General features: G+C 35.4%; 1 protein-coding gene across 1 annotated transcript; it reads right to left on the bottom strand.

Moving 5' to 3' along the window:
- Positions 1-9,965: 9,965 nt before the first annotated feature.
- Positions 9,966-12,327, bottom strand: LOC149001479 (large ribosomal subunit protein eL6z-like). Its single transcript, XM_089138079.1, has 4 exons — positions 11,975-12,327; positions 11,769-11,875; positions 10,368-10,549; positions 9,966-10,212 (listed from the first exon to the last, which is right to left on the bottom strand). Exons 1-4 carry the CDS (start codon positions 12,229-12,231, stop codon positions 10,057-10,059), a joined length of 702 nt encoding a protein of 233 aa, XP_088994205.1. The 5' UTR covers positions 12,232-12,327; the 3' UTR covers positions 9,966-10,056.
- Positions 12,328-16,067: the final 3,740 nt, after the last annotated feature.

Below are 16,067 nucleotides of genomic sequence, written 5' to 3'. Positions count from 1 at the left end.
AAATTTCTCAAATAATTTATAGATGTGTTACATGTGACCCTAATTCACATATTCAGTATGAAGATTAAACCCCATTGACATGCTTTGGGGTCGTGCTCCCCTCAATTTTTTTATTTTTTAATACAAGTTTTTTTTTTTATATTTTTTATTTTGGTCATCTTTCTAGTGTAAAATTTTGATGGGAAAACACAATTAGTAGAAACATAATTATGTCCCCTTAGAATATGTCTACCCCGAGTTTACCCAAAAAAAAAAAATCATGGCTATCCCAAGGCATGAGATTTGAGATTTTCAGCTTGGTGTTTTGAATGAGAGTTTCTATAATATGATTTGTTAAGAGGTCACCATTGTAATCTTTTTTGTATATAATGAAAGTTTTTATTCACCCGTGAATATAACACATCATATTGATGTATGAATTGCGTTAAATCACAATGATTATTCGATTCATTTCTATTTTATTATTGAATTTTTAATGCTCATTCTAATGAAAGAAGTCTTTGGACAGTAGTGTTTATTGACTTATAGAAAGCTTTGTTGAAACAACCGTTGGGTCTTAGCCTCAAGATTCCAAACTATCTTGTGCTAATTTTTTCCATACAAATTCATTTGGACCAGCCTATGCATAGCTCGACTATATCATCAAGAGAGCTTTTATATAATTAATATAGGGTGACCCCAAGAAAATTCGAACCTCAACCTACGTGAAAGCATCTATCATTTATTAAATATACGACCCCTCAAGGTCTACCTAAAACTATATATGTGCTTTTTATATTTATTTTTTCCTGGACAGAAACTACGTGTGCTGTTCAAGGAAAACTTGCTCGCAAAGAATCAATTTGCTCACTTGCTCGCCAAGAATCAAGTTTAAACAAAGCTTCCTCGGCAAGCCAAGCCATTCGAAGTTCTTTTCTTTTTTAATTGATAAAACATTTAACGCCAAAGACCAATTTGATATCATCTCTTCTATTTATAGAGGAATCGTTCAACATTAAATTCTCAACTAAGTATCAGCCATCAAAGTCCAGAGTGAAAAAGCTTTGTAATAGTGAAACCTTCTTCCAATTCTCCTTGTCTGTGGAAGAACATGCCGATGCTTTCTAACATCTGCAGCTGCTTTGGCGTTTCTCCCCTTCGCGTCTCCGACAAAATGGAAGCCGATGATCGGAACAAAAGGAAAGCCCAAATCAAAATCTCAAATGAGAAAGAGCGAAAGAAACCTTCCAAAGCAAACCCAGAAAAATCTGGAGCTCCGATTCCCTTATCCTACTTCCCCATCGGCTCAAATCTCTCTCGCCTTTAGTGTTTCTACTTCTTATTAAGTCTCCTTTCTCTTGGTGCCATGTTGAAATGAAACTACCCAGGAGCGTTTTCTTTGATCAGCTGCAGAAGGTGTCTTGATTTTCTGTCTCAGTCTTTCAAATTTGAGGTTCCTGGGTTGCTTCTTGCTTGGAGGGGAAAAGAAAAGTTACAAACCAGCTCTGGGTTCTGGCGTTGATGAATGCATTGACGAGGAATCGTGATTTGGGTTGGTGACCGGTCAAGTTGGTTTCTGAGTTGAACCCTTTGGAACTTGCGTGCTTCTCAGTCCTGCCGGCGATGGCTTTGCATGAATCCTGCAGATGAGTGTGTTCCTGGGAAGGGAACTCCATGCTATCACTTTGTAGCAACTGTAATTGTAGAATTGTATCTTCATAATTTATTCTTCTTGATAAAAAAAGAAGCAAAAAGCACATAGAGCTAATAACATCATATGGTGATTCAAATCGAATAAAAACAAATTATTCTAGCAGAGCACGCTGTGAAGCATCAAATGGAAGATATAACTTCAAAGGCTCTGACAATAATTGCTTCTATAGATTGAGAACGGAAGTAATATGGATTCTATCTCAGATCTTACACCTTATCCAACTCTCAAATTTCGGTTCTCATCAAACCCGTCCAAGATTCAACTCCTGGACTCCAAACCAATAAAGTTCCTGGTACAGCAAATTAAAAATGACCTTGGAAGTCAGCATTAATCTTCAGCTTTTTTAAGGCTTCCTTCTTCCCGGATCTCCAACCATTTGATTAGAGCTGCAGGTAATCATCAATCAAAATATAAAAACTGCTTCGTTCCTTCAATTAGTGATGCGTCTTCTGCTAAGTTTAACCATGTAAAAGAGCTCACTGTGCGCGAGATATTTAAGGGATAACACATTATATTAGATAATATAAGGGGTAATTTGATCCCTCTAGATTTAAAATTTAAAAATACTTAACGGTAGTTAATGTTAGTTTGATTGAGAATCACACGTAACATATTACACTAAACAGACTTAACATTAGTTTATGATCCACTAAAGGGACCCAAATTTAAAAAAACTCTATTAGAAATGAATAAAGAAAAACTAATTGAGAATAATAGTATTAGTAGTCTATAGGGGTCTCATTGATAAAGTGGACAACTTAGAAGTCCGCATTAATATTAAGGGATAACTTAATGAGTTGCACTGAAAAATTCTCTTTTCCTTCGACTCTTTTGGTAGGCCGTTGATCTTTATCACCTGAGCAACTCATTTTTACTTTCTATTGAACTTTCGTTTGGTATTTTATTCTGTCTATTTCTAACAAGAAAAATGTGCTCATTCATCTCTTTACAGATGAGCAACATGCATCTATAGGTCAGATCTAAAGGTTAAGATTAGATTTACAAGATATAATTTTTTTTTCTTAACCTCTAAATCTGACATATAAACACATGACACTTATCCATTGAAAAAAAAAAATCTACATGATAAAAGCTTGTCAATACCTTCATGATTTCCATAGAGGGGCTGAAGGGAGTCAAACACGTGAAGGCATTCAAAAGCTTTCTTTTCGAAAGCTAATGGCAAGGAAAATGGGGCGAAACTCCCACACACCTCTGAAGATCATTTCAATAATTGTCATTGTCACCTTTTTTCTTCTTCTTTTCTTGGGAGACCTGGACCCATAGACAATGCTTGGTGAGCCAAGAACACTGTATGTTTACAGTTTACTGTACTAGGTCAATTTCAATGCATTGCTATTGTTGTGAAAATAAGAAATTAATATACTGTCTTTTATTCCATCACCTTTTAATTGATATGATGGCGTTAAGCAAGTATAGGGATTTAAAGCTTAATAAGTTTTTTTCTTATTTAAGAACTAGGGATTCTTTTCTCAAAACATGTACATGTATATATATAATTTTCTATTTTTTTATAGCTTTTTTAATTGAGTAATTTTCATCCGGACCCCCTGAGGTTTGGTCTATGTTCTTTTTAGTCCAAAAAAACTGAGACTTTGCATCTACTTGCCCTGTACTATAGAAAAAGTTAATTTAATGACAAATTATCACTTCTATGATGAATTTGCCCTTATTAATTTTTTTTTAAATTTTTTTTTGTTTATTTTTACATTTTAAGGGGTTAAATGTTTATTAATTTACAAAATTAGACCCTCCTTCGTTACCCGATTCCCAAATCCCTAATTCTACCAATTCTAAATCTTGTTTTCCAAATTTTGTTGAAGATTAGGAAATGCAAATTAATGGGTGAAACGTTAGAGATTACGTCTAGAGCCCGCTGTTTAGCTTTTTTTGTCGTGAAGAACTTGTCTATTCGGCTAAGTTCATCTCTCACTGAATTCTGAAACCCCAAATTGTTTCTCATTATAGAAGTAAAATCATGTCTTCAAGTAAACGCCGAAAAATTGACCGATGAAGGCTGTAACTTCTTCGATTTGTTCGCCCTTTTGTCTTTGTTGTTTCAAATTGTTCTGTTTTTTAGATTATTTGTTGCTTTATTTTCTTTATCTCAGGATGATGAGCGATTACAAGGTGGAGATGATCAACGATGGCATGCAAGATTTCTATGTGGATTTTCATGGACCGAATGATAGTATATCTCTATTCCCTTACACTTGTCTTCTCTTTGTTTTTGGATTTGTGTTTCTTAGAGTGCAAAATTGTGCCCTTACTGTTTTTTTTGGTGAGGTGAGGGGAATTGGTTTTGGTTCAATCTTGTTGTCACTGTATAGAAACAATTTGTGGTGCATCTTTTTTCCTTTCCCTTTTATTACTGCAGATGTTTCTCCTACCCTTTTGCTACTGTTCGATTTCAGGAATTTAATTCTGAATTGTTTGAATCCATTGTCTTTACCGCCGAAATGGTCGGAGCTCTGTATTACTTTTGTACTGATATGAACAAGAAAGTTCAGACTTTACTGAGCGTTCAACTTGATTTGGAAAATAAGGATTTAGAGTTGATAGAACCAGGGATTTGGGAATCGGGTAATGAAGGAGTGTTTGATTTTGTAAATTAATAAACTTTAACCCCTTAAAATGTAAAAATAAAAAATTTTAAATTAAAAAAAAAGGGTAAATTCGTCATAGAAGTGACAATTTGTCCTTAAATTGACTTTTTCTATAGTACAAGGGAAGCAGATGCGAAGTCTCAATTTTTTTGGACTAAAAATGACATAGACCAAACCTCAGAGGGTCCAGATGAAAATTACCCTTTTTAGTACAACTTTTAGGTTTGGATTGCTCATGTAAAAGGATTTAGGTATCTAGAGGTGGAAATCAGGAGCTTGAACTTCTTAATTTGGTTCACTCATAAATTTCTGCTTCTTCTCAGGTATCTTTGGGCTGAAATATTATTAGACGAATGTTTTTTCTCTTATATTTTATATTTGCTAACTTTGTAGTAAATTCTTTGTTTAAGTTAATTTCATCCATGATAATTCTAATTGACTGACATCTATTGAATCCTAGGCTTCTAACAGCTCTATAGAATGATAACCGATGTATGTATTGATTTTATGCAATAAATTTACTTTTAACCAAAAAAAAAAAAACAAAACAAAACAAAACAAAAAAACAAAAAAAAAAGTTGTATCTTAACTAAAAGCCTAAAAAAACAGGATGTATCTTAGCTAAAAGCCTGCAAGTCGCCAATTGGCCAATCCATCTTGTCCCAATTTCTTCCATGCTTCATAGGAGTGGATATCAGATTTTATATTTATTTTAGTTAAAACCCAAAGGACAAGAACCATGAAAAGATGTATTCATGCTCATCAAGGAAAATCAGAAAAACATTCTCTACTGTGCACAGTTCTTTGTTATGCAAATAGATACCAAACAATAGTACATATAGATGACAAACAATAGGCTGAAAAAACAAACAAATTACAAACATATTTTAGACTTTTTAAATTTGAAATAATGCTTTAATTTCGGCCTATTATTTGGCATATATGTGAACTGCAGTGCACGGCATCACAGGAGATGATTTTTTTCCAAGAAAAACTTGCTCTCCAAGACTTGTGACAAAGCAAAGCTTGGTCTACCGGCCAAAAGCCTTTTTTTTTCTTTTGTTTTCTTACATAAAACCATTTAAAAACAAGACAAAGGTTTTTTTAGAGTAACTTGGTTCTCCTTTATTTTCTATTTATAGAGGAATCGTTCAACATTTTTATTCACAACTAAGAATCAAAGTACTAGCCATCACTTCCAGAGTCAAAAATCTGTATTACTGAGACCCTCTTCTACTTCTTGTCTGTGAATGAAAATGCCTATGCTTTCTAACGTCTGCAGCTGCTTTGGCCTTTCTCCCCTGCGCGTCTCCGACAAAATGGAGGCTGAAGATCGCAACAAAAAGAAAGCCCAAACAAAAATCTCAAATGAGAAAGAGAAGCCCTCCAAAGCAAACCCAAAAAAGTCTGGAGCTCCAATTCCAATATCCTACTTCCCCATCGGCTCAAATCTCTCTCGCCTTTAGTGTTTCTAATTCTTATTATGCATGCCTCTCTCTCTCTCTCTCTCTCTCTCTCTCTCTCTCTCTCTCTCTCTCTCTCTCTCTCTCTCTCTCTCTCTCTCTCTGTGACATGATGAAATGAAACTACCCAGGAGTGCTTGTCTTTGATCAGCATGCAGAAGGTGTCTTGATTTTCTCTGTCATCAGTGTGTGATTTTCTGTCTCAATTTTTCAAAATTTGCAGTTCCTGGGTTACCTTGGGGGTAAACGAAACATTTCAAGCTAACTCTGGGTTCTGGCCTTGATGAATGCCATTGAAGAGGGGCATCATCATTTGGGTTGGTGATCGGTCAAGTTGGTTTCAAAGTTGAACAGTTTGAATCTGAGAAAGGAAACAATTGATATAGAAAGCCTTGCTTGCTTCTCAATCCTCCCCAAGATGGCTTTGCAAGAATCCTGCAGATGAGTGTGTACTTGGGAAGGGAAGGAAACTCCTTGTTATCACCTTGTAGCAACTGTGGTTGTAGACTTGTATGATAATAGTTTGTTGTTCTAAAATAATAAAGAGTAAATTACATATAATTCCTTGGATTTGCAATTAATTATAAGTTAAATAATAATATTGTCACTAACCAAAATTTTGAAATATCAATTTTATTCTCCCTCCTCTTCTTCTACTTCTCCTTCCTTGGCTTTGGCTGCACTGGCTTCTCCTAATGGACAGCCATTAATCGTACCTAATTTGATCTGGAGAAGCAGCAAATGGTTTTGATGTTAGCTTTCTTCAGTTGTTTTGAGCTTCTTTCTTTTTGGTATCTCTGACAAGCCAAGCCCAGAACTGTGGAGCTCCAGTTCCTGTTTCTTACTTCCCACACAACTGAAAAAATCAAGACATCCCATGCTTGCATGGGTAGCAAGCTTCTTTTGGGTGTTTCTGTGTTGAACAATCGAGAGAAGGTTAGTACTTAGCACGGCTTCCCTGTGCAAGGATGAAAACAAGCTAAGGGCGAGGATTCTACCCAAAAATAAAAAAGCCAATGTCAAGGAAAGTGTGGCGAAAGTACCAGACACTTTAAAAGAATACCATTTCGATCACAATTGTCAAACCACCTGAATCCATTGACAACACCTCGCGAGCCAAGAACACTGTATGTTTTCCAGCTGGTTGTGAAACTAAAATAATTTTATATGCAACTTTCATTGTAAAATTTCTCAAATAATTTATGGAACTGTTACATGTGACCCTAATTCTCATATTCGGTATTAAGATTAACCCTCATTTTTTTAATTTTCTAATTTAAATTTATTTTTTATTTTGCTCGTTTGGTCTAGTGTAAAATATCCACTTGTCCCGTCTATTATTGGAGAAAATTTTTATTGAAAAATACAATTAGTAGAAAAATGCGGCAAAGTTTTTTTTTTTTTTTTTTTTTTTGGAAAAAATGAGACTTTATATTAATATTAATAGAAATAAATAAAATACAAACAATAATACAGGATTAGGTTCTAGAGAACCTACGACCCTGTCGATCTTCTACAACATATTGAGAGAGCTGAGCAGGCAAAGAGAGAGGATCCAACAAAATTTCTTGGTCCTACGTTGCCAGGGCAAAATTGTTCTAGTTTGAAGCCAACACCTTTTAGTAAAGAGTTTGTGGGTTTGACTCTCGCTCAAGCATATTAATAATATCACATCCCCTGCTTTAATAAAGCCCATTTGTACCAAAAAGGAAAAGAAAAACAATTAGTAGAAAGATAATTATGCCCCTTAATCATGTTTGCCCGAAGTTTAAAAAAAAAATTATGTTGGCCCGAAGGCAAACCAAATGTTACCCTTCAAATTTGTGACAGAAAAAGATATCTTGGGCCAATGGATCAACGCATTTATTCAATTAAACTCTATAAATATATCCCATATGTTTTCCATTGTGAGATTTGAAATTTTCAGGGTAGTGTTTTAAGTGAGAATTTCTATAATATCGTTTGTTAAGTGACAACCATTGTAATCTTTTTTCTGCATAATGAAAGTTTTTCATTACCGTATTGATATGTGAATTACATTCAATCTCAGTGACCATTCAATTAATTTTAGTTATATTCTTGATTTCTTAGTGCTCATTCAAACGAGAGAAGTCTATGGATAGTATAGTGCCCATTGAGTTATAGAAAGCTTAAGCTTTGTAAAACAGCCGTTCCCTTTTTTTTTTTGGGGGTAAGAAATATAACCGTTGGATCTTAGCCCCAAGCCTCCAACCCATCTTGTGCCAATCAAGAAAATTCGAACTCCAACATCTTATGTCAAAGAATCTATCATTCATTAAATATACGACCCGTTTAACGTCTACCTAAAACTACCATATGTGCTTTTTTTAATTTTTTTCATTTCTTCTTTTCCTGGAGAGAAACTACACGTGCTGTTCAAGGAAAATTTTTTTTTTTTTTTGGGTAATGGCTGCTCAAGGAAAACTTGCTCGCCAAGAATCAATTTTAAGCCAAGCCATTCAAAGTTCTTTTCTTTTTTTAATTGATAAAACCATTAACGCCAAAGACCAATTTGATATCATCTCTTCTATTTATAGAGGAATCGTTCAACATTAAATTCTCAACTAAGTATCAGCCATCAAAGTCCAGAGTGAAAAAGCTTTGTAATAGTGAAAACTTCTTCCAATTCTCCTTGTCTGTGAAAGAACATGCCGATGCTTTCTAACATCTGCAGCTGCTTTGGCATTTCTCCCCTTCGCGTCTCCGACAAAAAGGAAGCCGATGATCTGAACAAAAGGAAAGCCCAAATCAAAATCTCAAATGAGAAAGAGCGAAAGAAACCTTCCAAAGCAAACCCAGAAAAATCTGGAGCTCCGATTCCCTTATCCTACTTCCCCATCGGCTCAAATCTCTCACGCCTTTAGTGTTTCCACTTCTTATGAAGTCTCTTCTCTCTTGGTGACATGTTGAAATGAAACTACCCAGGAGCGTTTTCTTTGATCAGCTGCAGAAGGTGTCTTGATTTTCTGTCTCAGTCTTTCAAATTTGAGGTTCCTGGGTTGCTTGGAGGGTAAAAGAAAAGTTACAAACCAGCTCTGGATTCTGGCGTTGATGAATGCATTGAAGAGGAATCGTGATTTGGGTTGGTGACCGGTCAAGTTGGTTTCTGAGTTGAACCCTTTGGAACTTGCGTGCTTCTCAGTCCTGCCGGCGATGGCTTTGCATGAATCCTGCAGATGAATGTGTTCCTGGGAAGGGAACTCCATGCTATCACTTTGTAGCAACTGTAATTGTAGAATTGTATCTTCATAATTTATTCTTCTTGATAATAAAAGAAGCAAAAAGCACATAGAGCTAATAACATCATATGGTGATTCAAATCGAATAAAAACAAATTATTCTAGCAGAGCACGCTGTGAAGCATCAAATGGAAGATATAACTTCAAAGGCTCTGACAATAATTGCTTCTATAGATTGAGAACGGAAGTAATATAGATTCTATCTCAGATCTTACGCCTTATCCAATTCTCAAGTTTCGGTTCTCATCAAACCCATCCAAGATTCAACTCCTGAACTCCAAACCAATAAAGTTCCTGGTACAGCAAATAAAAAATGACCTTGGAAGTCAGCATTCTTCAGCTTTTTTAAGGCTTCCTAAATTCAATGGAGTTGAGTAATTTACTCAATAAACAATGGTCACGGTTGTTATGGTTAGGCCCTCAGTCTCGTGAGGGTATTTAAATTTCTCGTGAGGGCCTAACCGTACAACCGTGACCATTGCAAAGGTTAACCATGTAAAAGAGCTCACTGTGCGTCTACAGTCTCGTGAGGGTATTTAAATTTCAATTCCATTGTTCTGCAAATATAGTGATTCAAAGCTTCATCAGGGTTTTCCAAAGGCCTTATTTGGGTTAATGAGCGTATCAGTTGAGACTCTTTGTTGCTGCAAAGATCCATATCCTCAGGAAGCAATCGCACTAATGCGATCCATCGTTATTTGCAATTATCAAAGATTCAAAGTACAATGCAATCTACACTTCGCCTCAGAGTTTTTGATGCCCTACATGGACGCTTTTGAGAGAAGTTTATGCTCGACGTATTACTTCAGCACAGAAAAAAAGAACAAATAAATTCTCAAGATGTATTTCATTAAAAACTGGCATGGTCATTAACCCAAGAAGGACCAAATTGATTAAGCAAAGAACCTACCCAATGCAAGGATTAAAAAAATAATTTCGATATCCAAAACGAGAATACAAGATCTGATGGCAAAAATTAAGCGCCGGGGAATCTAACGGCTTGAAGGTGTTTCCTAGAAGACAAGTTCATGAGGTTTCATGCCTGAACTGAGAGAAAACCTTGCAGCCAAGTAAACCTTCAAGTCTGGAACTCCTTCAATTGCCTTTATCAAGGAAGCATCCACTGCTCTCTGGTCATCCTTCTTCTCCTGTGGAAGTGTCTTTTTCTCCTACATTTGTAAAGACAAGGTTCAGTAAAAACAGAATGGCTCAAGCTCATGACCTTTCACTGGTGCAACATAGCAGGGGTCAATTACTGGTGCTAGACCATTGCACACATAAATTATTCAAGGCAACAAGTTATTTGCAAATAGTAAGGACTGACCTCTTTTTCTCCTTCAAAGAATTCACCTTCTGTCTTCTTTTTCTTCTTTTCGACTTCCTTTGCAAAATATTTGTCATCAAATTTATCGGCATTGACACCAGAAATGTCTACCTTGGTGGAGGTTCCAATCACGTATGATTGATTAACGCGGCGGAGAGGAACCCCATTAATCTTGAATGGCCCTGCAGCATTAAAAATATATATATACATCAAGGGCTGCTAATAACCATTTAAAGTGAAAACGGATCAAATTTACAAAATTACTTGTCCAACCACAAAAGAACTTAAGAAACCAAGTTTACCCCAGGCAACTACAAAAACAGCCAATGCTAAGCATACAAGATGTAGAGATTAAGGAACAGCAAAATGCCTGTGAATACAAGATTAGGGGAACCCCAATATACCAGCTTCACTATCATTAACATTCTACAGATACAACACAAGCCTCTAGAAATAATACATTCACAGAAAACAGAAACAGAGCATAAAACAAACAAAAAGAGGCAGCCTCACAAGGAGCCTAAACTGTATGAAAAAAAGCAGACCAGATTAAAGGTCCTAAAACTTTATTGGCTCACCCTAATCACCCACAAAAATAACAGAAACCATTGAAGTGTGAATAGAATCAAAGATTTGTAAATCACAGGACTGTGTGCTACAGGAATTAAAAGTGGCAAAGTTAACACCCTATAGACCTCTGAAGGCAACTGTATGTGCTACATGAGTAATAGACTAAAGCAACACAGTAGTGGAAGAGTTCACAGGCAAAATACAGTGGCAAAACTTCAAGACAGAAGAAATGGCAAAACATGTTAATGCTGATATGTAAACATGGATAAGGGTCTAATATATATTTTTTTTAACCAATTAAAATGCTAATAGCCTCTTTAATATTATGTTCATTAGGAGAAAATGCACCATAACTTGCTTAAAAGCTGCAAAACATAACGTACAGGAACTAATGCGACATCCTACTCATTCAAACTAAAATGTCTTTACTTGGAAAATCTCCTGATCCAACATTAGGATTGGTATAAAAAGTCTGATCACAACAAGTGAAAACTTAAAACTAATTACCCAACAGAAAAACAGAAGATTTAACCATCGAAGCACATAACAGAGGACAATACGCTTGAAAATGAGAGGAACAACTGGTAACAAACAATAGATTTCCAATTAAAAAAAAAAACTAATTTTTCATGAAGCAAAGCCAAATAAAACCTTTGGGGACAATGACAACCTTCCAAGGAAATTGAATCGTCTTGAACTATGAAAACAAATGCGTAATACAAATTGAAGCGAGACAATTACATTACTATAAGCAACAATTTGATATCCTAGATTACTTTTAGAGGCAGTTTCTCTTAAAAAGGTTAAAGGAATACATAAAGGACAACTCACCTGTAACGAGAAGCAAACCAGAAGGGAGTTGCTTCAGGAAAACAACCCTTTTCCCCTTAAACCTCCCAGCAAGGATAATCAAAACAGTTCCAGGGGTTATACTCGATCTAAAACGTAAAGAAACAGGAAAATATAATCAAATGAGGAACTATCAGAAAAGCTGAAACGATTTAGGGATCTAAAAACTAGAAATTGCAATAACAAACCTGAGCTTAGTAGGCTTAGGCTTGCGCTTGTTAACCAGAGGCTTCTTGACATCGTCGGCGGGATAAAACTTGGGTGGCTTTTCTTGAGGTTTCGATTCCGCCGGCTTGGCATCGTGACGGGGGAAGACACCGCCGTTCTTGGCTTTGATGGCCCAGAGACCACGCTTGTGGTACATCTTCGATCGAGAGTACTTACCTATACCACGAATGAGATCTGGGTTTCTAGAAACCCTAGGCTTCCCATTCTTTGGCGCCATTAAAGAAGCTTGGAGTTCCTGCTAATTTTTCTAAGCCTCTGAAACGTTTGGACGGTCGAGTGAACTGACAACAGTCGGCGACTATTAAAACCTCAGAAACCCTAATGCCCTTATGAATTATATCAGAACTCGGAGCTGGATCAGGTTCGCCCGATTCCAATCCGATTTTAATCCAGATAGGTTTGAATCGCTCTGATTCAGCCCATTATCTAATACAAGGCTCAGTCTGAATTACCTTAACCCAGTTATCAGAGATTCAAAATTATGACCATCACACAATTGCTCGATTGGTAATAAATGACATCTTTTAATGAAGAGGTCGTGGCTTCAACTCTCCCTGATGTTATATATAATATTATCAACCTCTTTATATACAAAAAGCGACCTTGTACAGGGAAAAAAAAGATCTGCCATGGGTACATTATCTGACTATTGCTCCAGCCGGTGAATCAGTATTGATTCATTTGATCAACAATCAAATCCGGTTTAGAATTTATCCAGCCATTAGCCATTTGATGCGTATGCTACAAAGATGTGACAAGAGTCACGTGGTGTGCGATCGCCAACTAGGCTTACATTCTTTATCATCCAAGCTACTTTTTGTGAATAGAGCAATCAAATGGTGATGACTAATGTTGACTAGGACATGCATAAGGTTAGCTGATTTTACAACTTCACTGAAACCCTAAACCTTAGTAGTGAGTATAAATATCAAAGATTAAGGCCAACTAATGGTACGCACTCCAAACCCTGAAAGCCTCTCTCAAACTCACTGCAATTACATACTTTTCCTATAATTGCTCATTGTCTAACTTTACCGTCAACCATTAGAGGCAACCCGTCGATCACCCTGATCGACTCACTCTAACATCTACTTGTGGATCTTAGCAGGTCTCAAGTTCAGTCAATCCATTTCAATTGGATTCCTGTGGAATTCGATTAAAAAGAGGGTTGGATTGTCTCAGGTAATTTCAATGGCAACATTCTAAGTCCATGCTAACCCACTTCTTAGAAAATTACTGTTCCATTATTCAGTTCTTGGGTGAACCTTCCTTATTCTTGCATGTATGCCTCGAACTCGATAATAATGTGAATGGAGTCAACCTGTGTGCATGGTTATATAACCAGCAGCTAGGAGCTGTCGAGTGGAGCACTGGAGTATACACAGAAGGACATCTGTGGTCCATCAATTTTGGAAGAGAAAAGAAAGTTGGGATCATGGAGGCTATGCTTATGGGTCCGCAACAGAGGATTGCAAAAGCAGAGGAAGAAGGGCTTAAGATAGATGAAATCTAGACAAACAATCAACACATTGCAGAACTACTATCATGGCCTTCAAAACAGAAATGGACTCTTTAGGGATTACCCATACTGATGGAGTTAGCAAAATCAATAAAAATTATGGAATATAAAACTTTCCAAAATCCAGTGCTCCAGAACTTTTTTGAGGGATACGCTAATACGGCAGCCACTTTACAAGATAACTGTAAGAGAACAATATCTAGTATTTGTAATTGCTATCAACTTTACTTTTAATGCAATTTTTCTTTTTCTAAAATAAAAAAAAAAAAAAAAAAAAAAAAAAAGAAAGAAAGAAAAGAAAAGAAGAAGAAAGAAAGAAAAGAAAAAGAGATTGTAAGGATACTTGGGCTGGGCCTGGCTCAGTTGCATAGAACGCTGGCTAATTGGGCTTACTTTAGTATTGATCAAGCCCAGCCCATTGACACGCCCACTAGTAAATTATCTTTTATCTTTTGTCTTCTTTTTTGGTAAACCCCACTAGTAGATTGTCAATAACGTATATGTGCAGTTCTTTTCTGTCAGATCCTGGACTCAATAGACCAACTAAAAATTGGATAGTGTTGGTCTTCAAAATCAATTTGTGTTACATAAAACATTGGTTTGGATCCAAGATCTGAAATTAAACACAAGTGAAACTGTCGAAACCGCACCTAGTGAGAAAAGAGAAATCACTGTTAAACCAAATATTTGTTTTTGTAAAACTATTACTAATCTAATTTAATGTCAACTTTGATGTGTGCATGGGTACATAACGCAGTAAAAAACAATGTTGGATGGAGTGTGGGGCTATTTTGGGAAGGATAACTAAAGTATGTCAGCATAAGAGGAATTGGAAAAGGGAATATGATTGAGGTGTTACTACAAGGGATACAAGATGGAATAGATCAAGCACAACAAATGAACCTTCAATTGAATGAAGTATGGTGTAATGAAAAGGATGTGCGAGACCTACTTTCACCTTCGAACCTCAGCAGGTGACCATTAGCTTATGTCCCGCTTTTGATAAATGTAGTAAGTAATATGAAGGGTATTAACATTAAGGATTTTAGTCAGCGCATACTCCAACAGTGGTTCAAGTATGTAACATCCATATCCTCCGTAGAATATTAGAAGACCTTAGTTGTACTAGATACTACTAAACTTTGTATCCGTTAATATTAATTAATAGTAAGTTTTTTCATTACTAAAAAAAAAAAAAAAACTAATAGTAAATTTTTTCAATACCAAAGAAAAAAAAAACTATAGTGTTAAACTATTCCAATACATTAGCTGAGTGTTACCTAGAATCTTTGTTTATTGTCATGCAGGTATCTTTTGTGTGGTCCAATGTCCTTGCTTTACAAACCATGTCTTATAAATTTAAAAATCCTAATTTTTTCTTTTTATAGTCATAGGCATCAAATTTCTAAAACGACTTCAAAAAGATTTCTAAAGTGACATGGTGGCTCAAATGTATTTGGACAAAAAATAAGAATTTTTTTTATCTTTCCCGTATTTATTCTTGTTCTTATGTCAAAAATTTCACTTCTTGATTTCTTCAAAAATATGAAGGCTCATCTCTCTTTTTTCCTTGATTTTTTTAATGGCTAAATTGCCCTTTTTAATTTTTTTTTGTTTTCTCTTTTTAATCGATTAAAGAATTTTTTTTCTTTTATATAAGAATCTATTATATGTGATTATGGCTGTTTCTATTTTTATTTTATTTTATTATTTATTCTTGTTCCCTCTCTTGGCCTCTTTTATAGAGCTTTTTACTTTTAATTTTTTTTAATATGTGTTCATTTTTTTCTTCAATAGATTCTTATAAAGGAAGGAGAAATTAAAAAGTATATTAAATTATCTTTAATAGATTCTTATAAAAGATGGAGAAAATTTTAATCACATTTAATGAATACGTATAAAAAAATGGAAGAAAGAAAGAAAAAAAAAACTACAAAATAGGAAGAAAAAAAAATTAAAAACACATCCACATATAAATCCTAAAAAAAAAGAGAAAATAAGAAATAAATAACAGAAAAACAATTAAAAATCAATATAATTAATAAAATAAATCAGTGTGGTTTTCTATTGATAAATGCATTAGGATGCTGTCATTATCATTTTATGCGGTTTTACTTTAGTGCTGCATATTAAATGCGCAATTCTATGATGCCTGTGATCAACCTCTCCAAAATTTTGATCTTGACCGAGGCCAGGTGCTGCACATTAGTGTCAAGTGTCAACTGCCACCATTTCAATTTTGAGTTCGGATCAGCGACCTCGACGTTTGCTGACCACAAAAACCAGTAGGGGCCTACGGTGAAAAACACTTTTTGAAAAAAATAAAATTTTTTTTCACCAGTGGGCCCCACTGGTTTTTGTGATTAGAAAACCATGGGGGAGATGATCCGGATTCTTCGATTTCGACCAATAGGTGGGTCCAAGTGCTGCGCATTAATTCAAATTCAACACCATTTTATTTTATTTTTATTTATTTATTTATTTATTTATTATTATTATTTTTTTTGGGTAGACAGCTCAACACCATTTCGTGA

Source organism: Hakea prostrata, chromosome 10 (assembly GCF_041222555.1).
Source record: "Hakea prostrata isolate BN-2017 chromosome 10, UWA_Hpros_2, whole genome shotgun sequence".
Classification (NCBI taxonomy): Eukaryota; Viridiplantae; Streptophyta; class Magnoliopsida; order Proteales; family Proteaceae; genus Hakea; species Hakea prostrata.
This window is presented reverse-complemented; position numbering and strand designations above follow the sequence as displayed.